General features: G+C 41.5%; 1 protein-coding gene across 1 annotated transcript; it reads right to left on the bottom strand.

Annotated features, from left to right (window-relative positions):
- Positions 1-2,263: 2,263 nt before the first annotated feature.
- Positions 2,264-24,754, bottom strand: DTL (denticleless E3 ubiquitin protein ligase adapter). The gene is made up of 14 exons (XM_088532188.1): positions 24,640-24,754; positions 23,438-23,536; positions 23,048-23,109; positions 22,836-22,956; positions 22,119-22,184; positions 21,180-21,295; positions 20,322-20,395; positions 18,989-19,092; positions 17,910-18,014; positions 15,251-15,363; positions 10,822-10,911; positions 9,009-9,147; positions 4,092-4,945; positions 2,264-2,561 (listed from the first exon to the last, which is right to left on the bottom strand). Exons 1-14 carry the CDS (start codon positions 24,674-24,676, stop codon positions 2,493-2,495), a joined length of 2,049 nt encoding a protein of 682 aa, XP_088388314.1. The 5' UTR covers positions 24,677-24,754; the 3' UTR covers positions 2,264-2,492.
- Between the last annotated feature and the right edge of the window lie 342 nt (positions 24,755-25,096).

Genomic DNA, 25,096 nt, shown 5'->3' with positions numbered 1-25,096 from the left:
CTCTCCCCTGGATCCTCTCTAGAAACTCAATGTCCTTCTTGCACTGGGGAGGCAACATACATGCGTACATGTGCACCGTGAATCCATCCACACACACTGCATCCAACAGCTGCTCCTGGATCCGTGCTCTTCCAGGTGCTCATCACTGGACACGCACACACATGCAGAAACCAGTCTCCAAGTGGCAATCAGAGGCAGACAGTGAGGCCAGAGTGTGGCCATGTAGCAGACCCAGCAAGATATATAAAGTAGGTCTACATATATTTATAATGCACACAAATATATATATATGTGGAGAGAGACATTGGGAATACCACAAAAGCTTTCATTTCTACTTCAAAACATGAAGTAGAGCTTTTGGTAACCCTTTAGAAAATGGTTCAGAAACAGAGCCTGCTGGCTCAGGACAAGAGGTCCTTAATTCCTGATATTTAGTTCAGCAAGCATCTCAGACAGCACTTGCTGCCTTAAACCACTTGATGTAGGACTCCTATCTGTGATTCTTTTTCTATGCTTCTGCAATCGTGATTTTATAAGACTCAGGTGCTTGGCCATAGGACCTAAGTTTCAGTTTCTTCTCTTAAACTCAAACAAGTTGAGTTTAGCTTAAGAGGAGGGAAATTAGTGCTGGTGGTTCATAAAAGCAGCTGTTCCACTAGCTATCATTAAAAGGAGGAAGAATTTCATATTTGTATGCAGATGATTAATGCAAGTGCTTATCCTCCTAGATAATCATTTACAAGCTACAGAAGATAATGGTTTGAACGTGGGCTATTTCTGCAGAAGTGAAATACTGCGAGAGGGAGGATCTTGAAATCTTATTGCTTTCAGAACTGCTGACCAGACTCTCAGGTGCTTCAAGAGCATCCAGATCTCCTTACACTGCAACTTGCTGTCTGCAAACTCAGTGGAAGAATCCTGCAGGCATTTCGAACCATACACAGTTGCTCTGATTAATTACAATTAAGACAGAATTAAATCTGTCTGAAGGTTGTTCTATTCCTATTCATAGCTCAGCTCCTGCAAAAAAAAAATGCAACTTAGTGATAACCATTTTAAATTTATTTTATTCTTGCTTTACAGTTGTAAGAGAGCTTTCACAAAAAATATTTCCTTGCAAAATACAGTCCACAAAAAATAAAATAAGATATAAACCAACATGTTTTCCTTTAATCCCTTTCTGGAAGAGCATGTGTAAAATTTGCAGATAGAAAACTTGTTGTATTTGAATCACATCATATTCAATTACCTCAATAGTTTTGCAGTATGAAAACTTACTAGGGATTGAGGGACTATCTTCTAGGAAACATTATACCAGAAGCAAGACTAAATGCTGCAGTTTATGCTGTGGATCTTCTATATTAGCTACTCCTATGGAAACCTATGATTTAGTTCGTATCATTAGCCAGAAGGACTGGGACCTCGTTTAAGCTAGTGACCTTTTTCTATCAGCATCACTGATGACTTACATTTATTACTAATATGTAAAACGGCAAGTGCTTTCTAAAATGTCAAGTGCCCCCCCCCAAATTTACAAATTATTATTTTATAAATGCTGCTTATAAAAGTGTTATGAATTTTTAGTAGTGATTAGCAGTTTATTAGCAGCTATTAGGGCCCTTGCTACAGAGCCGCCTCTGGGAGGTCACAGAGCAACTATCTTTTATGGAATGCCAGATTTCAGACAGATTAAACTAACCCTTTGTAACACAGCTTGCCATACTTTAATTCAAAGAGGTAACAGATTGTCAGCCTTAACAGCTGTAGTGCTGCTGGCTCCAAAGTCAGCTAAGTCTGTAAATACAGGAGTTTTCAGAGCAAGAGGGAAGGGGATGGCAAAAGGACTATACTTCATGCCCTATAATCACCAGCTGTGCTATCAGACGGAGACAGATACACAGGCCAGTTAGAAATCTTTCATTCTTGCAGGAAGCCACCCGTATAACCTTCCTGCCAAAAGTCGGAGTCGTTGCTGCAGCAGAGGACCAGCCGTGAAAGCGGCACTTGGCACCAAGGGCCTTGGGGCTGCCCGTGCTGAGAGCTGCTCCCCAGGCTTCCCAGCTCGCGCTGCTCCAGAGGGTGCAAAGGCTCCCACAGGACTCGGGCGGAGAGAAGGCTTCACCAGCACGATAGTAACACGAACTGACAAGCTGTGCGTGCCTGCCAACAACACACAGCAAATATGTTCCTGCCTTTGCCATTTATCAATCAACACATGGGAAGTTTTCTTTATAAAACAAAAAGAATGCATTGAAAAAGTCCATCATCTGGACTCACTAAGCAACCATGAGTCTCCATACACATTGTATAAGTGTTCCACACTCGGCTGATTTCAAGTGTTAACAGATTTAAAAACAGGAGAACAAAAATCCATGTTTATTAAGCTCTGACCACAAGCTGTGTAATCCCAGTGCATTACTCTGACACTGTTGCTAAATCTGGTCTTGATACCACAGTGTCGACATCCACCAGCACAACCGCCACACACCGCTCTAGTCGTTCTGTGGCTTTCTGTGGAAGTATGTGCAGATCTTCCTCATGGAAACTGAACTGCTTACAGCCTAGGAAAAAAACAAAAAAAAAAAAACAGGATGAAGAAACCTTTCAACATTAACACTTAATGTGCTGCAGGAATCTTGAAGTCTCCCCTCCATCACTGCTCTAGTTTGTTTAGCTCCTCAAATAAGACTCTCAATGAGAGGTTCTTTGCTGTAATCTGTTTGTCTTACAGATAAGAAGCTTAGTAGCTACAGGAAACATTGGCTAAAACCCGAGGCTGCTTTCCTGCCCTGGGAGAATCACTCTGGCTACACTTTAAGGCTGGCTACAGCAGACAATAGAGCTGCAGGTTTCCAACATACAATAGATCAATGAGTTTTGGTGGCACTCCAAGCACCTTGCTTTGCATGCAGCCCAGACCAAGAGCATCCTGAGATTTGAGCTAAAGTGTACTGGGTGGGAAGAGAGTTCTTCATTAGTAATCCCTCTCCAGGGAAAAATCTTTGTGACTTCTATTCATACAGTTCAGCATCAAGCAAAACAGGTCTAGGTTTTTTACAACCAAGACTTCTTGGTGCAACCACAATCCTGAAAGCTCAAATCCTATGCATGACTTCCAAGGTATGGAGTGGTAGCTTGCCCACTTCATATCTGACAGAAGTGCTAAAAAATGAAATTAGGTGAAGCAGGAGATTTTACCAAAATAACACTTAGTCATGGCAACAACTTCTAGCATCAGATACTGAATGGAGAATGACACTATAATTTGATGATTGAAAATTTACATAAGGTTTGCTGAAATAAGAATCTAAATTATGGACACTGTAGGATTTGGAGTCCAATTTCAGCAAACAGATGAGTTTGTTTTAGAAAGTTAATCATTGTATCTCAGTTTGCATGTTAAACCTCTGTCTCCCATGCCTACTTTTTAACTGCTTTACAAGCTTAACTTTCAGATCCTAGGATGAGTTTCTCATACATCAAAAACAGGATTATGTAGGTCACATCTGCCCTCTGACTCTTCTGCAACACCTTCATTTTCTATTAGTTTCCAGCAGAAGGAATCAAAGGCAGAATTTATCCACACAATTTTAACACAGGTTAACAAATTCTTTTGCTACCTGGGCTAGAATAAGATTTAGCTGCTTCTTTCAATGCTGAAGTGACTTTGCAGTAACATGAATAGGCAGATACGACAGTAAACACACATAAACAGTACATCTGCCAGAAAAGGTGCTGTCATTATTATACTTCTTGGAGCAGAGCTTTATTTCAGATGATGGCTACATCCTTAGAACACCTAACTGGGAACTGTGAGGATTTCTGAGCTCCTGTTCCTTTCAGATGAGAGACCAGAGGATTCTGCAAACTCTCTTCCTGTACAGAGGGGATTAGTAGATGAAGATGTTTGTTAGAACAGTATCAAGGCTTATTTCAATCAGAAATCGTCTCCTTTTCTTTGTCCGTAATCAAAGAGATCATATACTTCTTGAAATGCTTGAATAGGAGACAACCAAACACGTACAACAAGGAAACAGTAGTAACTAGCGATAACCTCTTTCACCACCACCATGACTGACCCTTCTACTTACAGCTCTTGGTGAAGTGGCCACTGCCTCTTGTCGTTTTGCACCAGGATTGCAAGATGATGGGGGGCTGTTTGATGCACTCCGGTTGCCAGCTTTGCCAGTCTTTAACTTCTCTCCCAGAGCAGAGAGCCAGTTTTTTCTTCCAGGTGAACTGTTTTCTTTATCTACTATGCCAGTCCCTTTCCCGCAAGGAGATCTGAAAAGAGGGGGAGTTTGAAATCCTGATGGATTCAGAGGGCTTCCAGGAAAAGAAGGCTCTTTTGGGCTGTGGCTAGAGCCTTCATGGTCATTATCCAACTCTGCCAGACTTAGAGAACTTTCCTCACAAGCCTTTTGGCCTGCAGCCAGATGACATAAATTTAGCTTGGATTTCTTAGCCACACGGTCCAGTTCAGTCACGCAGCTACAGGTCTGCAGACACTTCTGCCCCACGTCATCTTCTTTGCTGCAATCAAGCCTTCTTTTGGCACGCTTTTCAAGCTGTGAGTGTGTTGTTTTAGGAGTGCAAGCTGTCTCCAAGAGACCTTGTGTGACTTCTGCCAGGGCTTTCCTAGGAGAAGGAGCCTTTTTCCCCACGTCTGAAGGAGATGAGCCTGGAGTCCTAGTAACCCAGTGTTTAATGGACATTTTGGAGGAAGGTATCAGCCTGGGGGAAGCGCATGGGCTGGCTCTGCTCTGCTTTGCTGGTGTACAGGTTGTGGCCATTTGGGTTTTGAGAGAAACTGTTGGAGTATTTGTAGAAAGAGGAAGATCTCCAGAATAACTGGGAGCACAGGCAGCTGGACGAGGTGAGGAAATACATGGGTTGCTCACAGTGCAAACCTTGGCCGGGGTGCTCTCTGGGCTGGCTGGCAGACCTGTGAGGAGAAACAAGTTGTCTAATGAGGAACACAGAATAGCAGACTAAAAACAGTCTTTTTATAGATAAAAAAGTACATCTGAGCTAGGAGAAACTGAATTTAGTGCTGACCCCACTTCTCAGACATGCACTTTTGAGTTACAGATTGCATAAATCCTCTTAATTTCAGTTAAACTAACACAAGTCTTATTTAAAAATATTGCATCACATTGATAAGTATAAAACAGAATGCTTATCTGATGTCTGACTTCTATCTCTACTCTAACTAGTACTGCTTATGTGAACTACAGCCAAGAGACTGATGGATAGACAAAATGAGTCTTGAATCTTCTAAGTTTATCTAGTCCTGCTGGAAGATTTGCGATGGCTTCGTCCAGATAGCTGTCTTCTGAGAAGTTCTCTGAGGACAAGATTAGGTTCCTAAGTGCAATAAAACTCTCCATAGTTCCATAATTAAGTTGAGGGACAAAAATACTGCAAGCAGGTAGCATAGCTAATCATAAGGCAGCCTTACAGGAGAATGCTCTACTATATAAGTAATGCTCCTAGGCAGGTGTTAACAGCTGTATATTTTAAGATAAAAAGAACAGGAAAGGACATGCTTTCACCCTCTTGCCCTTTTGCTAGGGCATTTTCTGCAATGCTGTGTTAGTACAAAGATAGTAGCCAGTTATTTAGCACACACACGCAAACGTGAGGAATTCTTCACCTTCTGCACAAGAACTTAAATTCTAGAGAAAAGAAAATCTCTGACTGCTAAATCATTTCTCTAAAACAAATGATCCCCAGACAAGTATGTCACAATGGTTTTGGAGCTCGCTAACTACTGTGTAAAAGCCCCTGCTTTTAAGACAGTAGCTTCTTAAAACACAAAACAAAGGAGTCATAGGTGGGTTTATGAGTAGGGAATTAGGACCTTGACAGTAACCCTGGGAATAATAGGTAGCAAACATCTTGGTCTACAGCAATATTATCCCCATCACCCTCCAGCAGAGGATACATTAGTGGGTCTGTTAAATGCATCCTTTCAGTTGACCTCACTTGAGGTGATGCAACTGAAGGGGAGTAGCACATTAGCTACCTCACACATTTCTACTGCAGAGCAGAAGGGCTCTAAGCATTTTCTGTATACCAGGGGCTTAACCTGAACTCCTAATTCTCAGCATTAGATGTTAAACTGTACAGCCCTTTGTAAGGGCAGCAGGAAGTGGGAATGCCCTGCCATTCCTTTAGAAGGCTGGACTATCATAGGTAGCATGTCGAGTGACCGCCACAGGATCCTGATTACATATCATACAAACCTCCTTCTGATCCCTCCTTTTACAACAATAATATATACATACGTATTAGTACTGGTGCATCAGAGTAAACTGAATAGTATCCTTTATTAATAGATCCCACTACAAATCACTCTGAAGCCCAGAGTAGAGACAGAGGCACTTTCCTGATGAAATGTGCTATTTCATAACCACTTGCTTCAATCTGGATGTAGAGAACATCACCGCCAAGATTGGTTCTCCTAATCTTTGCTTTAATGAGCACTTACAAGACAATATCTCAGCTGGAGAATTAGTTGGCACTTAAAAAGTTGCTCTTAGAAGAAAGCTAGCAAGCTCAGCAGTAATCATTCCCTAATGACCATCTACAAATTCATACAGCAGAAATATGGCAGGAGCAGCTGGGCAGGAGCTTTCTCAGTCATGAGCTGCCACAGTCTTAGAGCTACACTGTGGAGTCACTAGCTAATGGAGGAACAAAGAAAAAAAGCAAACTGTCTGGTTGGATGGATGCCATGATGAAAAGCAAACCAACTACAGCCTGAAGTCCGTGAAACAGAGCATAAAGACCAGGCTTTTCTATAAGATTATTGTAAGCATTGTTCAGGCTTCTGCTAAGCCAGATCCACGTTGTTTCCACTTATAATGCTATTCAATTTAGGATGTACAAACCTCTTTGCAATGAATATTGTAAATACTTATAGTCCACCTGCATAACACTAAAGCAGGTACTTCAGATGTTTCCTGTCTTCTCTCCCTTCTGCCGCAAGTTTTCTAGAGTGACATTATGAACCTCCAGATTAAAGAGTCATGAATTTTTCTCTTTTAGGCCAACTCCAGAAATATCGTTATGCAAAAATATAGGGAAAGTAGTGCTACTTGGTGAAACCACAGAAACAATTTGCAAAGAAAAGGAAGCTGTACTTGCCATGCTTCATGATATAGGTCAACAGTCAACACACAGCCTCAGTCTCTTAATTTGTTCCACATAAATGGGTGAGGAACTACCTTGATCTCATCTTAGCAGGTCTGGGATAGTACTCAGCTTGCCAGCTCTGAATCAGGCTCTGCAGATAACTTGTATATTCTAACAGCACGTGCTTTGTGTTCAAGAGCCAAGGTCAGCAGGAAGCCTGCTGTTGTGTTTGCAGGTCTGTGTACTTCCTCTTCCCCCTGTGTTGCTCTAATGCAGCAAGAGCAAGGAGAAATAAGCTATTTTTTTCTAGCATAATAGGTAAAGCTGACTTGTAAAGTTCAGCATACAAATTACACTAGGTTTCAGGATTCTAGGCTAGACGTAGGCTTACTTCTCTTCTGCTGAAAATAGTAGACAAAGTGATTTCCCAGACTTGTCTGAAGCAAAGTGTACACACACACAAATTTACCAGCTATGGAGCAGACCTGGCACTCTCCCTCCTATTGTCCTGCAAGCTTCCTGCAAGACTGTTCATCTAACCTTTTGTCGGTGAGCAATGTTATGCCATTAGTGGGATTGGGAGACCTTCAGCCTCTATTTGTGCTAGCCAAGGTGAAATTAATTTGGAAAGTGCCTTGAAAAGAAAGGTGGAACACAGGAAGTCACATCACCAGCTGCTGCAGAGCTATTGTATACTCAGGGTACTTAGTTTCAGAGCTACTACACAGAGAAGCCCATTTTATCTCACTTGGGGAAAGTGAAGTGGGGGATGCACATCCCCCACTTTTAGGGGTGTATTCTCCATTCATCTTCACTAACATAACACAATGCAACTTTCAGACAAGTCAAGAGTAATGCTATGATGCGGGGTTGCTTTCTTTTGGTTTTCAGTACTGTCTAGACTACCTATTCTTCTGCAGAGGAGCAATAATTCAGAAATGAGACAACCCTACATATACTGAACTTTACTGCTGGAAGCCTTTGCATACGCATATCAGAATGATCTTGACCAAATTTAGATATTCTTGAGAGGGATAAAGCCAAGATCTGCCAATTTTGGAAATATGCTGTATAGTTTATATAGGCTTTCTCAAAGGGTATGGTATTCATTAACTGGCTTTAACAGGTGAATGGATGAATGTTATTGATTAATTTTGGAACATTATGTACACATGGTGATTGGCTATGGCTGTTTAGGTCTTTACACTTAGCTCCACTGGGATAGAACAGTCAGTACCTCAAGACTATGTGAAGCAAAGTAAAAAATGTGACACTCAATAGCAGTTGCAAAAAAGCACAGTGCAGAATTCCTCTGCTGGGCAGGAGGAAACTCAGACTTCCAGGGCTCTATATATGCCACTAGTCCTTAACTAAATAAAATACCAAAACAAAAAAGTGACATTCTGTCTCTCAGGTACTATGTGATTAAAAATAAATAAATAAAAACAATAATGATAAAAGTGGTGGTAATAGCTAATAACAAAATCTTTTTTTTATTCAGAGCTGCAAGGCCTCAGTTCTGAAGCCCATGATTCTGTGTTTCAGCTCTGGCAGTTAAAGAAGTCCGTGCTGGACATCTGCTTTGGCTGCCCAATTATCAGTTATGCTGCTGATGCCCAGCAAAGATCTGGTTGCCCAATAATGTGTTAATAAATATTTGACATGCAGCTCTTGGTCATAGAGACTTTAGCATAGCTGTAAGATAGTTGAGTTGTGCTCCTGTAGTTGGTGGAGAAGTACTTAGTAGTAGAAGTATCTGTCTGATTATACACATTATTCACCATTATGAAAGATATTGAAGATGAAGGCAAAAGGCTTCTGCTGGTACAGAGAACACCCAAAAGAACAAGATACCCCAAGGTCCTTACCCACTCTACCTTGATCTTCTGGTTTCTTCTGCGTGACCCAGCCTACCAAGTCAGTTTTGCTGAATGCCGGTTTCTCCTCCGCAGGACAACGTCGTAAACGCCAAATCCTCACGGTGTTGTCGTCAGAGCATGTGGCAATCTATGGTATAAATTAATCTGTTGGAGCAACCAGGCTATACCCAGTGATTCACAGGCTAAGTGATCTAGAACAGCTGGTCGAGGGGGTACAGGATTTGCCCACAAAACAAACGAAACAACAGAACCTCATTTCGTTCATGTAGCAGTGTAGCAGAGAAGGCCAAAGCATATTTTGAAATTTCAGCCACTCAGACAAAAAAGGCCATCTAGTCATGCCCTACCATATATGCTCCAGGAAACTGGAAACAACCTAGGACATTTCTCTACCTGCATCTAGGGCTGCCTCTCTCATTCAAGACTTGGGGACAAACATCTGCAACACACTGAAGACACTGAAGGTTGTTGCAGTAGCCTTGAGGAACCTCTCCACAGACCCTGATGTTAGCAGTATCTGGCAGAGAAATCAACTCCACCAGAAACATTAGTCTAGATTCCAGCCTTGGTTTGTTGCATTCCACAATGATCTATGGCACCTGTTCCAGAGAAGCGACAGAACTTGTCTATCCCACAATTTATGGTGCTCTTTGGACCAATTACCTAGTGACTCATTTGTGAATTAGAAGCAAGAAAAAGGAAATGCTGTGTCTAAAGTTCATTGTAATCTGGACAGGGAAATGTCTCTACTCTGACCCCTGTGACACCAATACAGTTCCTAGAGAAAGCAATTCTGCCTCTAAAATAACTTCAAGTATTCAAATCAATATTTTGCCTCTCAAATCATACCCCAAATTTTCATAACATTACCATTTCTCAACATTTTCTTAATGTTTTCATTTGTCTTTATACTTCAGAATTTGTATGATAGCTAACTATTACTTGTTTGCATTAACAAAGATTTTAAAGGTGGCCTTATTCTGCATTTCCAAACCATCATAATCCAGATACTGGACAACATGTACCACATTTAATCTAGTATAATAATACTTCATATGAACTACTCCTGCACACCCTGTACAACCAGAAAAATTCTTTGTACATTTGTCTGCAAGACCCTTGTTTCCTGCACTGCAAATCTATTCTGAAGTCCTGGTGCTATAGCAAAAGTTAGGGGAAGTGGCTGAATTGCTTAATGCTATTGGGTGAAAAGAACTAGTTGTTGTTAGGGATCTCTCTAGGATTTTTCAGGGTTATTTCTCTTTTTGAGCTAGGCTGACTGTATTACGCATCTTCCTACCATAATTCTCTTCCTTTTAGTTATACTTAGTGGATTCTACCATGGGTTTCTCTGATAAATACTTGTGGAAAAACAAACAAAGAAACATGTTCTTGAAAGGACATTAAAAACTTCTTGCCACTTTGTATAAATCTGGTGCATGTAGGTAAGGAAGACAAGTACAGAACCACAAAACAAGCTGTTGGCTCATGAAAACCCTGAAGAAATAGCTACACAGACAGTTTAGTTAGTGTAACCAGGTCTCATCAGGAGGAGCCTTCATCCATTTACAATTTGCTAGATCTTATTAAATAGTCCAAATTATTTGAAAATAATAAGAAGTTTTGATATATTGTATTTATGTGAGAAGTTTGATTTACTGCCTCCCACACTGGATATTTTTGGAAGCTATTGCAAAGAACAGCCTTCCAAATAAACAAACTCTGCTTAAATTTTGAAAAGCAGATGTTGTCACGACATATCTGTTATTTCACAGGAAAGACAATTTTCTGGAAGACAAACCTTAGTGAAGTCTGAAGGACACCAAGCAACAGAGGTAACTTCTTGAGAGTGACCAAGTAGCATCCGTGGAAGAAGGCTGGGCTCAGAAACCTTAAAAATTCCATAGGAAAAGCAGTATAAAAATCAGATGTGCAGTCTGATTTCTTTGTACACATAAGTAAAAGGGCTTCACAGTCCATCTGTGAAGCATATGAATACTTTCTGTTTTTTTCCATATAAGACAAATGAACCAAATGCCTGTCACCATATTCCATTATTGCTGAGAGAACTCAGCTGTAAATCTCCATGCCTTTACCCCCAGAACTTTTCAGCAGTAGATATCTTCAAAAGTGTCAAACTCTCCCAAAAGTCACTGCAGCTTCTGCACTCTTAGCAGCTGTGGAAAGACAATGTTCTCTATAGGATTTAAAGTCTTAAAGCAAGGAGGAAATTAATTTCACAGGGGTGACATTAATAAAGATAGCTACTCCATGGCAGTTGTTCAATAGCCCATATAGTGTGAGCCCGTGGTTTCATTTCAGTACCTCGTGATGGACTGTCAGAGGCCCTTCTTCATTCATAAAGCGTCCTCACAACAAGGACTATGGGCAATCTTTTCTGATAGACAATGACTAACTGAGCTCTAAGAAACAGTCAGTGTTTCATTTCTAGAGGTGAAGCTGGTCAGCACTGAGATGTACTGACTTTCCTGGAAGCATTTGGTTAGCTCTTGTTGTGCATAGGTCTTCTGCCTCGAGAGTTGTCGACCCAAGGTACTAAGCAAGCATATTATTGCATTAAGTAATCCTGGCTGTTCTAGACAAGATGCTTAATGGTGCGGGAAACTCCTACTTTGAATTAGAAGAGGCAAATATATTCTACTGCTGTTTTAGAAGTGTCCCAATCTTAGGTCAATGATTTATTAAAAAAAAAATCCAGGAGATGAGTCTTTGCTGGGATTAGAATTATTATTTGTGTAGCTGCCAAGTGGTAGTACTGCTTATGGCCAATCAACTGGATCAGAGAAGCCTTAAGAGTTCATAAAAACCTACTTAAAACATACATGTTCATTAAACTTATCCCCCTTTCTCTTATAGCCTTCATAAAAAGCTTTCTCCTATTCTACAGTTTTACCATTAATCTTCACATAAGTGAGAGCTGAAGCTAGCATTAGGTGGCCTGAGGAAGAAAACACACACACGTACACAAATGCACACAAACAGATTACATCCACGGTTTGCATGCTTCCAGCAGGCAATGCTCTCTGGAGCTATGAGTCACCACTACTGATGTGACATTGTGAGGAGGATTTGCATAAATGACTAAGCGAATGAACAGATCCTTTCCCATGTGGGAAAAGGAAGAGATGCCGCATATAGATTTCCAAGGAAGACGCAAGATGTTGGGGAAGACTTTGAGTTTCTGCACAAGTTTCTCTTGGGAATCCCCTCTTGTAACAGCCTGCAAAGCAGAAATTGAGTACACTTCCAGAATCTTGAAGTTGTTCTGATACAAACAGGTTCACCATAACAGGCCATTTTTTCCCCATCATAGCAGAGGCAATCACTTAACTAAGTACCTACTAAATGCCTTATTCAGAGTATTCCCTTGTCTGCCAAAACATGCTATACCATGGAAACTTAAATCCCTATTTAGGGAATAAACTGCAGGAGAGCTTGTTGCAGAGAACACCTTCATTTAGACTTAAAAGCGGTCTTGCTATACACACATAGCATAGACACAATAGCAGTCTAGTGGCCATTGATTGCTGAGAGGAAAGCAGAGGAAGAGATTAAACTTACTGGGCCAAATTCTGCATCTATACTGATTTTACAGTACACTAGTGTCATTTAAACTGCTTACAACTGGTTTATACTATCATGCACAAAAGGAAAAACACAGTCATTGGAATCTGAAGGAGAAAAAAAGTTAGACTATATTATCAATAAAGTGCATCTTTCTCCTTGGGTCCTAGAAAAAAACAGAATTACAAGACTTACATGTTTACATTTCCTTATGTCACTGGAATGCTAGAGTCCAGAAACTCAGATTTAGCCCTGAACCTTAAGAAAGAAAAACTTCCTACAACGAGGGGACCCATCTATCTACCTCAGCTTTTGGCCAAAGTTGGCCAGTGGGCCCCTGCCTTGAGAAGGACAGTGATCTTGAAACAGCTCCTGCTTACGAGACCACAAAGACAGTGTTCCCATGGGGTGGGGTGGACGTAATTACAGCAGTACCCATTCTTCTTGGCCAAAGATAGTTGGCCAGCATGCACGTGTTAGGATTAGCCTCAGCTCATGCTACTTTTGGCCCGATTTGATGGGAGGCTATGACTATTAACAAGTGAGAAACTGTAGGGAGAGAGAAAAAAGAAAACAAGAAACAAAACACACACACACACAGAGAGAGAGGAAATGAGGTTTTATCAGGTACCCTACTCATTGAAACAGCTTTTGTATCCGTCTTCAAGAATCAGAATGAAATGGCACATTTAATTTTATGCTTCAGACGATACAGAAGCATAAAAGCTCAACACTGATATAGAACGAAGGGTTGCTTAATACCGTCTTGTTAGGGTGGCCCATAGCAGAGGATTCAAAGGACTATGGAGCTATGGAAGCACGTATCTAGAAAGGATATGTTTTATATCCGGGGAGTCAGAGGATACCATCTATGTATCATTTTTGTAGACAGAATCTTCTCTGCCCACTGGTTTTTATAAACTTAAGGTTGTTCAAGAGTCAGTTCATTAATCAGTCTAGTAATTAAAATAAATAATTAAAAAAATCAACACAAAGCAAAATGTTATTGCCTGAAAGTGATGCTGTATGTCGAACAGACCAAAACAGCATTCTTGCCCATTCAGCACTTTCCTTGACCCAAACGCAACTTAGCACTGCTGCCAAATTTCCTCAAAGAAATAATCTGGGTGGACAATGTCTTTGCTCTGCCTTCCATTCCTCCCTAAATATGGAGAGCTAGCGCTTTTCATTAAGCTCTTTCTGACATTACCTTTTAATTGCTCATGAAATATTTGACCACATTTTCACAGCATAGTAAGTGCTCATCCCTGGAAGATATGTATACACCTCAGTCTCTGCAAAACTTCCTTGCATTTAAAATAAATTAAGAAGTCTCGGAATAAGACAAATCTGAAATGAGATAGAGTTTCACTGAAAGTCCTACTTTCTAACATGACTATGGAATTTAAATGAAGATGATCATTGGATGATTTATTTAATAAATATGCAATAACATCTGTTACCCACATGTGATAGCAATAAAGCTGTCTGTAGGCAAATGCATTTTAAATGTCTTTGCTTAAACTTTGAGATGTTACAGTGTCCTTGAATGCTCCTGGCCCAGTCCCAGGCTGTGTTCCAGGGAAATTGAAACACGTGAATGCAAAGATGCACAACCCAAGTTTTCACAGGTATTTTTGCACAAGCTCGGAACACTAGGAAGGCTAAAATTGCACCACCTCTTTTGACACAGGGCTAGCCACGCTCCTATACTCCTGCTACGTCTGAGTAAGCAGGCTAGCTGCTGACAAGAACAGTGAGCTCTGACTCAAAGAGGCTACATGCTCAAACCACAACCACAGTAGGGAGGTTTCTGTTTTACTTTCAATCTTGCCATGAAAGAGGTAAGAAAAGTCAGCATTCCCTAAGAATTACAAAACATCTGAAACAGTCACCTACGTTTCTACCTGCGTTTCTTTAAAGTCCACTATGTTCCCATAGCTCGGGAGGAATGTTGAGCTTTGACATACAGCTGTAAACTATGGAGAACAGGACTCGAAGCATGTTTCATTCTGAGGTCCCTGCTATTAACTTTGTGACATTTGCATTTCCTACACGTCAGCGCAAGATGCCAAGTGACTAAGCCTCTCAGCTGTCAGACAGTGCTCTGGAATTTTGCTGAAGGCTCTGACTGAGCCCTTGCTGTAATACAAAGGGTTTAACTACTGTAAATTAAGCATGAGAAAAAGCTACGTCTGAAGCAAGAGCTGGAAAAAAAAGGGAGGAAAAAAAGAGTGCCCTTTAAGACAATTAAACTGTTAAGTCTTTGCTAATGTGCTCCACCGCTAAATATGAACCAAAAACCGTCTGCTTATCGTGCCTGGCCAAATCAGCAAGATTGAGTGAGGTTTTTAATGCCCATTAAAACCAGATTAAGATCAGCAACTTCCAATAATAAGCAGGGATGAGAGACATATTGATGGCAGCAGGTTAGTTCTGTTTTACATTAAATAGTTACATCGAGCTTTGACAACAACACACTCTGAGCACAACATGCCAGGAGCAAACCCCACGCTGAGTTAAGAAGGAGTGGGAGGCAGGAAGGGCCCTATGCGAACCCAAAAAAGCAAATGAAAGGAAGGAACAGAGCAGTTCTGGGCAGCCAGCCTGGGGCTGCAACCGTGGGTTTCTCCCAAGCGCCTCACCTTCCATATGTACGCGTTGCAGTCGCTCGAGCCACTGATCAGGAACTGGTCGTCTGGGCTAACACTGGATTTGATGTAAAAGGTCGAATTCTGGTGTCCGCTGAAAACTGCCACTGTGAGACAAAAATAAAAAAAATATTTAAAAAAAAAAAAAAAAAGGAAAATAAAAGCAATCCTCAATGCACAGCTGTGGAGCTGGTTACATAAGCAGCGCTGATCTTACAGGCTTTTCCTGTCTAGCCACATCTCTAGAGAAAGTGGTTATGCTGCTCCCTTGCTCTAGGGCTGGAAGCCCCAGCCACCAGGCAGCAGGAAGTATTATTCAATAGGAGCCCTTGTACTTCTGATATAAAGCAGGTTTCCCTAAACATTCTCTCCATACCATTAGTAATCAGGGGCTGCTTTACTGAAGCTTTTGTTTGTTCCGATCAAGACAAGATGAAGACATCATCTGGGCTACCCTAACACACTAGCTAAAGTTTCTTGTCTTTTTCCACAGCCACAATCACCACCCTAAATTAACAGGGATAGCCGCGTAGAAGACCTAACTAGGGCCTACCTTTGCCAAAGCAGCAGAGGCATTTGCTACTGCTTTTTCCTGCTGCCAGCACCTTTGTTTCATCAACGATGCATACACTACGGCAGCTGCATTTGTCCATTGCCTATTTTTAAAGTCTCAGTAATGCTTCAGCTGATCTGCTAAAGCCTTGAAACCATCACCCTGAATAGCTGCCGTTCCTCATATTGCGAGGACCGGAAGCACCAGCAGCCAACACAGGGGCTGAACGTGGATCTAGAGCACTTGGCCGCACTATATCCAGACTTCTTATCAGGGTAGAAAGGGCAAGTTTCCCAATTTAGCACCACGTGTGACTGACTTGCCCTCTACCAGCCCTGGCATAAAAAGCTCGGAAGTGTTGAAACCACAAATGTTGCAGGATCCAGGACACTTCAACAAGAAAGCAACAACTTAGTGGATGGTTGGAGGGTTTTCAATCCCTTTCCATAGTGTGTTTGGCAGGAAGGTGACTCAGACTAGAGACCACATGTTGCCTTTGACAATTTTCAAAAAGTTGCCAGACTCCTAAAGATCCTTTGATTTTTACCTGCAGCTCTTTTAATGCAGTATTCACAGAGCAGTGATATCTTCCTAACAGAGGAAATAGGCAAACCCTTTTACAGGATGATTTCCTCACGTTCTTCAAACTAAAGCTGTCTCAATATGAGATAAGAGCAGCTGCAATCGAGGAAAGTGGCCCAGCAACCTCCCCAGCTGGTCACACCAGCCCAAAGGCCGGTGCTGCCCTCTGCGGGAGGCTCCCACAGCCATTCTGAGAACTCACATGTTCTTAATCCAGCTGGGTGCGTCAGGATTTCTCTCTAGATTTTATCCGTTAGACACAAGGCAGCACAAGGCAAAAAGTAAACCAAGAGCCAGAAGGCAGAGCGTCCTGTGCTTTGGGGAGAACTCATGCTTCCAGGGGGACAGCCCAGTGAGAATACTTCCACAGCTCAGCAGTGACAGCCCAGGGTTACAAGCAACAGTTGATCCATTAATATTTAACATTCGCACTACTTCTCAGCTTTGGAAGCATTCCCACTGGACTGTCTTCCTGAAGAGCATGCAGAAGAGTGCATTGTTCATTTAATTTTAATTAAACGAAAGACAAAAAAAAAAAAAAAAAAAGGCAGTGAAAAATCACATGTCTGTCTGACTGAAACATGTCTGATAAGATTTGCTGCTTTTGGAGAAACATCCATTGGCCCGTGACAGAGAAGTTCAGTGCATCAAAGTTTGACTCATCTTGTCAACATAAAGGCCACAGATGCAGAACTGAAGGAATCTAATAAGCTGAAGACACTACAATATGAAGATGCTTTTTCATAGAGTTTTGCTATAGAAACTAGAATGAAGAGGGTGAGATCTTAAAATATCTCAATACAACATTCCAACTGACCACTTTATATGAATTCACACCTAATAGAGTTTTCCAAATTAACTTGTCAGTACAGGGAAGACTCAAAGCTGGTTTATATGTAGAACACCTAGATAATAACCATTCCTACCTTACAAGGTAATTGGAGCAGAGTTGCTCCAATATGCAAAGTTTTATTAGCCTCAATCTAGGCGAATGAGTATTTGCACTTATATCATCTTGGCTTATTGCTAAAGATGAACAGCGCTTGTAGCAGGTGCTGTTTCTCCCAGATAGTTTTAGACTTATGAGAATGGAATAGGTCTCTTTTGCCTTAAGCTTTCTCTGAAAGCCACTGCAAGGGAGAAAATTGTCTTGTTACTCTCGTGTTTGTTAGCATTGCCAATTATCAGTCTATAAGGTGATGAGACAGTCCTTGTCTTTGGCCTGCCTAAGAGAACTGCTAAACAAGGCTCCAGCAAGTGTCAATTATGATGCTGGTTGCACAGTATGAGCGCTCAAGGCTGAATCTAAGCTCTTTATCCTCATACTACCAAATCACTTGCAGTTCATAAAATGTCGTCTTCATTACTAATTAAGAGCAGATTTGAAGCAGAGGTCTCTTGAAGCAGCACGACTCCATGCTGTCTGCTGCTACATTATACAGATGCCTGGTTTTGTGGATGAGCTTTATAACCTTGCAGCATGTGACACTTGCAGCTAATTCCAGATATCATTCTTACCTGGGGTGGTCCTTAAACTTGTCATATTGAACATGTAGATGCTGTCATCTGTGCAGTTAGCAAACAGATTAGCACCAGTGGAATCCAAGACCAGACTAGAATATCCTAAAGACAAAGTCAGAAGTTCTTCATAAGAAATAACTCCACACAAACTGTTTTAGGAAACATTCAAATGAATGCTTAGAGAGGGAAATTTAGAAAGAATTTCTATCACATATGAGAGATTGTCATTGGGAGAGTTTATTTATTTGGCAGAGCTTTTGCTATAGCTGTAAAGTTTGTAGACCAATATCTACATTATTTCATGGCAATTCAGGAAGTTTAGAGAGAATTCTCACCTTGACAGCAGGAAAGCAGTTATTTTATAGTTACACAAGCATAACAGGACTATCCCATTGTAGAAGCAGAGAAAACAAATAGAAATCCTCATGCTTCAGTACAATAAGTCATCCACTAATTTGCTGGTGATACTGGAAGGGAAAGATTCTTCTTAATCCTATAAATTGTTTCATAGCCAGTTCCTAGAGGATTCCCCCCATCTTCCTGAGTGTGATAACAATTATTACATCAAGAAAGTTGATTAGACAAGTCATCTGGAATTACTGTAGTGGATTACAGCATTGTAAGGAGTTAAGATACAAAGAAGTATAGAGCAGCATGAACAAGAACACTATTGTTTATGGTAAGAAATAGCCTAAAGTATTGCTCAAATTTCAAAGATTATGCTGTTAAAAACCAACAAAAACTCCATCTCCTTCTGTTCTCTTTGCAAAGGAGTTCGGTCTGATTTCAACTCATGCACCAAAATCATTAGTTAAATGTTACCTAGAGAGCACTGTTATTGTCAGCTTCATTTCTGAAAATACACCATTGAAGCCTACAGATTTTTTTAAATCATTGGTATAAGGATGCAGCAATGGGGCACTTGCAGTCTTCAAACTGAAAATTTGATATTGGCAATGAAAGAAATCCTGCTGAACCTGTCAGTCTGATATATAATTGGCTATAAAGATAAGAAATAGGGTTGTCAGGAGTTTTCAGATTGTGCACTTTGGTAAATACATCATCCAATAACTTACCAAGTTTGCGAGTACTGGTCCCAGGGTAGCAAAAAGATTTGAATGGCATTGGATCCTGACGATAAGTGGCATAGTTCCTACGCAAGTCCCATACTTTGATCACACTGAAATATAAAACACAAGTGTTTTCAACTTTAAGTCTACTTTGCAGTGGTGGTAGAGGCTTCAGAAAAAATATAGAAAGATTTCTTATTGCTGAGAAGCATGCAGTGAGAAGGAGCACAAGTGAGCAAAGCTAGAGCAGAGAGATACAGAAAGCAAATGAATGAGGAGGCAGTACTGTCTTCTGTAGCTAAAACAAGATACAGCATGACCCTGCAAGTCAACATTTCTCAGGTAAAGAAAGGAAATAGCAAAGATGCTTTTATAATTCCGACAATTGCTTCACTGCTTTTCTTGCTTTCCAGGAGCAAGCCTCTGTCAGGAGTTGCAGGCAGAGGAGTCATAATCATACTGGCCCCAGAAAGGCTTGGACCACATGGAGCCTATATCAAGACCCAAGTGGATAATCTCCATGTTAAACTGTTGCAGTTTGCTCAAGCCCCAAAATGCTGCAGATTTGGCACCCAAAAGAATGCATCCTTTGTGACCCAAGGCAACATTTTCCCAAGCACGCCTACACACATCCCGGCACCAGTCACCCTCTAGTGTCCCAAAGCAGCTCACTGTCTAACAGTAGTTTGTTTAATTGTGGTCCAATAGCTCTGTAACAATAGACAGAGATTATAGGAACTATTCTTCTGTTCCATAGCAGTGACACTTGAAAGAACCTTTACCACATAAGTGCAATTTGTCCCACTAACATAATCTCCAGCAAGAAAGAAAAGCAGCATTCAGCTAAGGTAATGCAAGCTGGCAGCACAGCTCTGCTGATTCGTCACGGGTATCTTATAGTAACTGTAGCTTTGTGGGCCACTGTGTGATCTTAGAAAAATCTCTTAACTTCTTTGTGCTGTTACTTCCCTGTAACTTGAGGAAGGGAGTGGGGACCTATCTGTTTCTAAGCTATACAACCGTTTCTGTATGTTCTAGGAAAGGGCTTACCTAGGAGCAATGCTATTAGCAATACTGTTAAAGTTACTTTTAATTGTCAAATAGATCTGACTTTCCTGTGAAGTCACAGAAGGCATCTTGTGTGCCTATACCCCAGAATATCCGGGCCTAAACCTAACTTCTAGGGGCTCTAGGCTTTTAATTGAACAGTCACCTGCAATGCTTATAAGCAACATATCGCAAACCAAAAATACCCAGAAGCCTAACGTGGGCCAGAGGACTGTGTTCCTAATTGCCGCAACGGACATGCAGAACAGCACAGGCAGGCACACATCCTTACCCATCAACAGCTCCTGCAGAAATAAGAGTATGCTCATCCTGAAGCAGCACCACAGTTACACTCTGCTGGAAATCCTAAGAGGAAAAGAAAGAGCTGTTTGTTTTCTTTCAAGGTCAACAAGATCTTGCTGCTTAGTTCAAGGCCAAATGAAAACCAAGGAAACCTCTTAGCCAGAGAGGATCTACAGTTTTCTTGGCCACAGGCCAGCTTGAGTTTTGCTTTAGAACTAGCTTAATCCTCTTGGTTTCTCTCTGTCAGGATAAGTTTCATGTTCTCCAGCAAACTGGTCACTACAGGCAGAAGAAGCTGGAATACCAGATGCCATTTACAACATACCAGTCCTTCAAACCTCTCACTAGTGAATGGAAATGAATGGCAAGTGTTTGAGAGAGACCTTAAGATTATATCGTTCAGTTGCTGGCAATAACCAGAGCTTCCAATTAGTAACCAGCACTGCCTTAATCACTAAGCCTAGTGGACTAAATGAACTCAGTTCTTACTCCAGTGAGGCAGACATTAGTACGGTCAAATTGGAAGAAAAAAAATAGAACACTCCCTCCCCCACAAAAAGGAATGCTGGCCATCCCTTCTCTCTTGGGGGGCGGGGGGGAAAAGTGTATTTTCATTTGGCATTTGCATGGCGATGGCTTTCATTTACATGGGTTGTTTGATAATTAAACAGTGCCTAAAGTTATCTATAGCAAGTGGCCATTACACAAAAATATGCCTTGCCAAAGATATTGAAGCATTTACCATATTTAAGCTAGATGTTTCTTGCGGCTTCTTAAGAACGCTAGTACACATAGCATTGCTCTCCAAACAAAAGACCAACGTTTTATTTGTCTCCTAGATACCTACCACCAGGGGAGCAAGACCTCTCATGTTCTGCCTCTTCTTTTTTGTTTTTGAAGGAGTCTGCTTGTCAACCACATTGTGTGCTCCACTGATTTGATTCACCTGTCTATAAAATCCATCTGAAAAAAAAATAATGCCAACATGATCTTGCCATCATTTTATTAAACAGACAGGAGGTTGGAAAACTTCCTAAAAAGTGGCTGAGACTGACCTTTAAATAACATTTATGCATTCTGAAAACAAAAATTTACCTATACGTCATACTGATGAGAAGAACAATAGAAGAGGGGATAATATGCTACAAAATATTGCAGTGGTCAGTGTTATTTGGCCACTGAAGCTAGAACTGGTACAGCCAAACTGCCTTTAGAAATCACTACTCTGCAGTTTTCAGCATGCATCCCAATTATGAGCATTTGGCAGATATCATGCAGAGTAGAAAGGTATTCAAAGGAAGGTTGGTAGTGTTTTTTCCACTCTATTTCCTCTTTAAAATTTTATTTTTATTTATTTATCCTTTTGTTATGTACTTCTTACTTTATAAAACTTTGAATGCTATACAAGCTTTGTCATAGAAGATAATGACTTTTCTATTTTCTTTACTTCTGTACCTACCATTTCTATCATGTGCAGCCTCCCTTTTTGCTCATTTGCTGATTGAGAGCTAAAGAACTCAAGAGAGAGAAAAGTGCAAGTCTCTGCACTAATCACTAACACCCACCCAGTCCACCTCAATAATGTGCTACTTAAGAATATTTTGTGCTCCTAGCATGTCCTTACTGATACACAGCGTATTATAAGGAGACAATGTAGATCATTCTGCAAATGTGCCACTGTTAAAAGGTGGCAAAAGCCACCTTGTAACTCCAACAAGTGCTTTCAAGTACTATTTCTTACACAATATTCTAGGCTCTTCTGAGCCACATCTGAAAGCGCAGTTACCTTTCTTGTTGCATCTGGTATCCCAAAGCATGATGTTTCCATCTCTACCTCCAGTACAGAAGACAGCTGAGAGAAAAGGAGAGATCTGTTAGCAGTGAGTGTTAACTTGATTAACCAAATCCAGTACAATGCCACCTCTGGCTCTTCTGCCCCAATTTTTGGATGCTAGTCCCAGGTAAGCAGAATACAGGCCCAATTCCTGTAACACTTTTTGACTGCTTTCCTTACTCTGCCTAGTCTTTCCTTACTTCTACTCTAGAAAGAACTGATTGTGAAGATTGTTCACATGTTTATGTATGTGAATAAGAACTGAATCATTCCAATGCTATGTCTTAAACCTGGCCAAGATCAGAAAAGTGCAGATACTAGCATGGCACCTAAGGCCCCAATTTTACTGTAACTCTGAATTCCTTGAAACCAAAACAAATTGTAATAATACAATATTATATAAATATATTCTATAATAAAATATTTCCCCCAGAAAATAGCAAAACTTAACAGTGAACACACTTTATATTCTTAAATAAAGTCCCAGCAAGTTAGTTTTGCTTCACTGAATAGGTCACTGCTCAGTGTCTGTCTGTGCTATTTGTGACCACTGGTTTTTAAAGCTGTTCTTTTTAACCCTTACAAGTATTGATGTTTAAGGGAAAAAGAAGAGGGAGAAAAAAAAAACAAACAAAAAACCACAGAGGAGCAGGAAATATCAGCATTTACCTTTCTCAAAACTAGAAAAAGCAACTGACTTGAGGCTACACTGGTGACCTTTGCATATGCCAAGAAGCTCCCCAGCTCTCACATCCCACACCTTGGCTGTCTGGTCTCCCGAAGCAGTGACCTTCAAGGGAAAGAATAAAAAGCTTTAGTCGTTCTCTGCAGCAAGTTGCCAAAGTGTTAAAAATAAAGTTAGATGGCGAAAGACTTCTTACAATTCTGTGTTCCCCTGGTACCCAGGCAAGGTCAAAGACAGCATTTGAGTGAGCCTGCCATTCTGACAAGAAAAAGAAAAGCCAAGATGAGTTCAGTGCATTGCAGCGTGAAGGCATTTTGCAGAATGCAAAAGAGAATCAGACACCGAAATCAGAAAATTTGTTGTCAACAGTTTGCCTTAGGCATGAAAAACAACACAGAACAATTCACTTAATACTGCTAATCTAGTGATGTGTTCACACCACTATAAACAATACACATGAAGGGATATGAAAGGATTCAAGTACTGGCATATTTATGTTTAAGCAACTTAAGAAAAGCTTTCTCCAAATCCAGAGTATCATATACTTGTCACATCAAATGAAAATCATATTCTATGTAATATTTACCTTTAAAGATCACTTTGCTACTAGATTGAGCTTCAGTGTCATACAGTCTAACAAATCCTTCTTCATTTGCCACTGCCAGCACATGCTCCAAATTCGGGACTGAAAGGAATTGAGATTTATTTGTATATTAAGTAGATAAATCATGGCCATCGCTCTAGCCTTTATCAAGGCTCACGATCACTTTTCATAGAAAAAACAGATTGCTGTGAAAACAAGTAATATTCACACACAGATGTATACAATATACATTTTCAAAATGCAGAAATATTGCCAAGCAGCATTTTTAGACACCCCATTCAGGATTTGTTACGTATATATGCGAAACCCAAAGGCTCCAAGAGCAGACTCTCAGATACCAGCCTGTTTGGCAGCTATGATAGTTCCTCCTTTACATCATTACTTTACAACCCATCCTTTGTAACCTCTGGTGCTTTTTATGGGCCCAAGCTGGAAAAGCAGGAAGCAGTGAAAGGTACTCAGGCTCACGCCAGTACTAGGTTATTTCTGCAAATGAAAGAGTTCTGACCAAAAGGCCAAAGACTTGAGCCTCTTCATTTATTTCTTTCATCGCTTACGTATCGTAGGGAAGCTCTGCACGGACATTTAGTGGCATATCACTCCAGGGGAGGTTCGGGTTTGACATTAGGAAAAACTTCTACACGGAAAGAGTAGTGAACAGGCATTGGAACAGGCTGCCCAGGGAAGTGGTGCAATCATCATCCCTGATGGTGTCCAGGAAACATGTAGATGAGGCACATGGGACCTGGCTTAGCAGGCATGGTGGTGATGGGTTTACAGTTGGACTTGATGATCCTGAAGGTCTTTTCCACCCATAATGATTCTATGATTCCATACACCCCCCTCCTGGATTGCCACCCACTGCCCTTCATCCCGCTCCAGCTTTTACACGTTTTGCACAAAGCCCAGTTTGTCACGTCTTTAGCTGAGCCCTGTCATTGTGCACACTGGCACGGACAAAGAACTAGAGAGCCATTAAAATAAATGCTCTGTGCTCAGACCTTCACCTGAATGCTTTCTGTTAGGATATAGAGGAATTCCATGATCCAATTTATACCGTACCTCCATGAGATTACACCATTAACAGCTCCCATTAAAATAAAGTAAAATAAAATAAAATAAAATAACCACTTGATCTCATGAATTCGTGGAAATAACATGAATTAAGAGATCTTTGGCTTTACCTGACGCAAAGGCGCAGCCGAATGGGGGCACCGGCATGCCCACTTCCCCATAGGACAGCAGGTCATCTTCCCGCCGGCACTGGTAGCTCTCCAGAAGGTGCTGCAGGGGATACGTTGAGGCCTGACCTGCGGAGGGACGAAACGGCTGTAACGGTAACCGTAACGGCAACGGCACGCGCCCTGCCGAGCCGCCCGCGGCTCCGGGCGGGAGATCGGGGCTAGGGCCGGGGACCGGCGCGGGGAGCCGGGGCCGGTACTCACGGCGCTGCGGCGCGGCCCAGGCGCGGCGGAGCAGCGAGCGGCACAGCATGACCAGCGCGCGGCCCAGCCCGTCCTTCCCCGCTGCTCCCGGTGCTCCCGCCGCGGCACCAACTCCCGCCAAACAACCGACCCGCCAAACCCGCCGCGCCCTCTCATTGGCCGGCCGGAGCCCGCCGCGGCCCGCCCGCCGCCTCTC

This window comes from Tinamus guttatus, unplaced genomic scaffold (genome assembly GCF_059628265.1).
Source record: "Tinamus guttatus ecotype Peru unplaced genomic scaffold, ASM5962826v1 Tinamus_guttatus_pri_ptg000033l, whole genome shotgun sequence".
NCBI lineage: Eukaryota > Metazoa > Chordata > Aves > Tinamiformes > Tinamidae > Tinamus > Tinamus guttatus.
The sequence above is the reverse complement of the archived record's forward strand: the minus strand, read 5'-3'. Positions and strand labels throughout refer to the sequence as shown.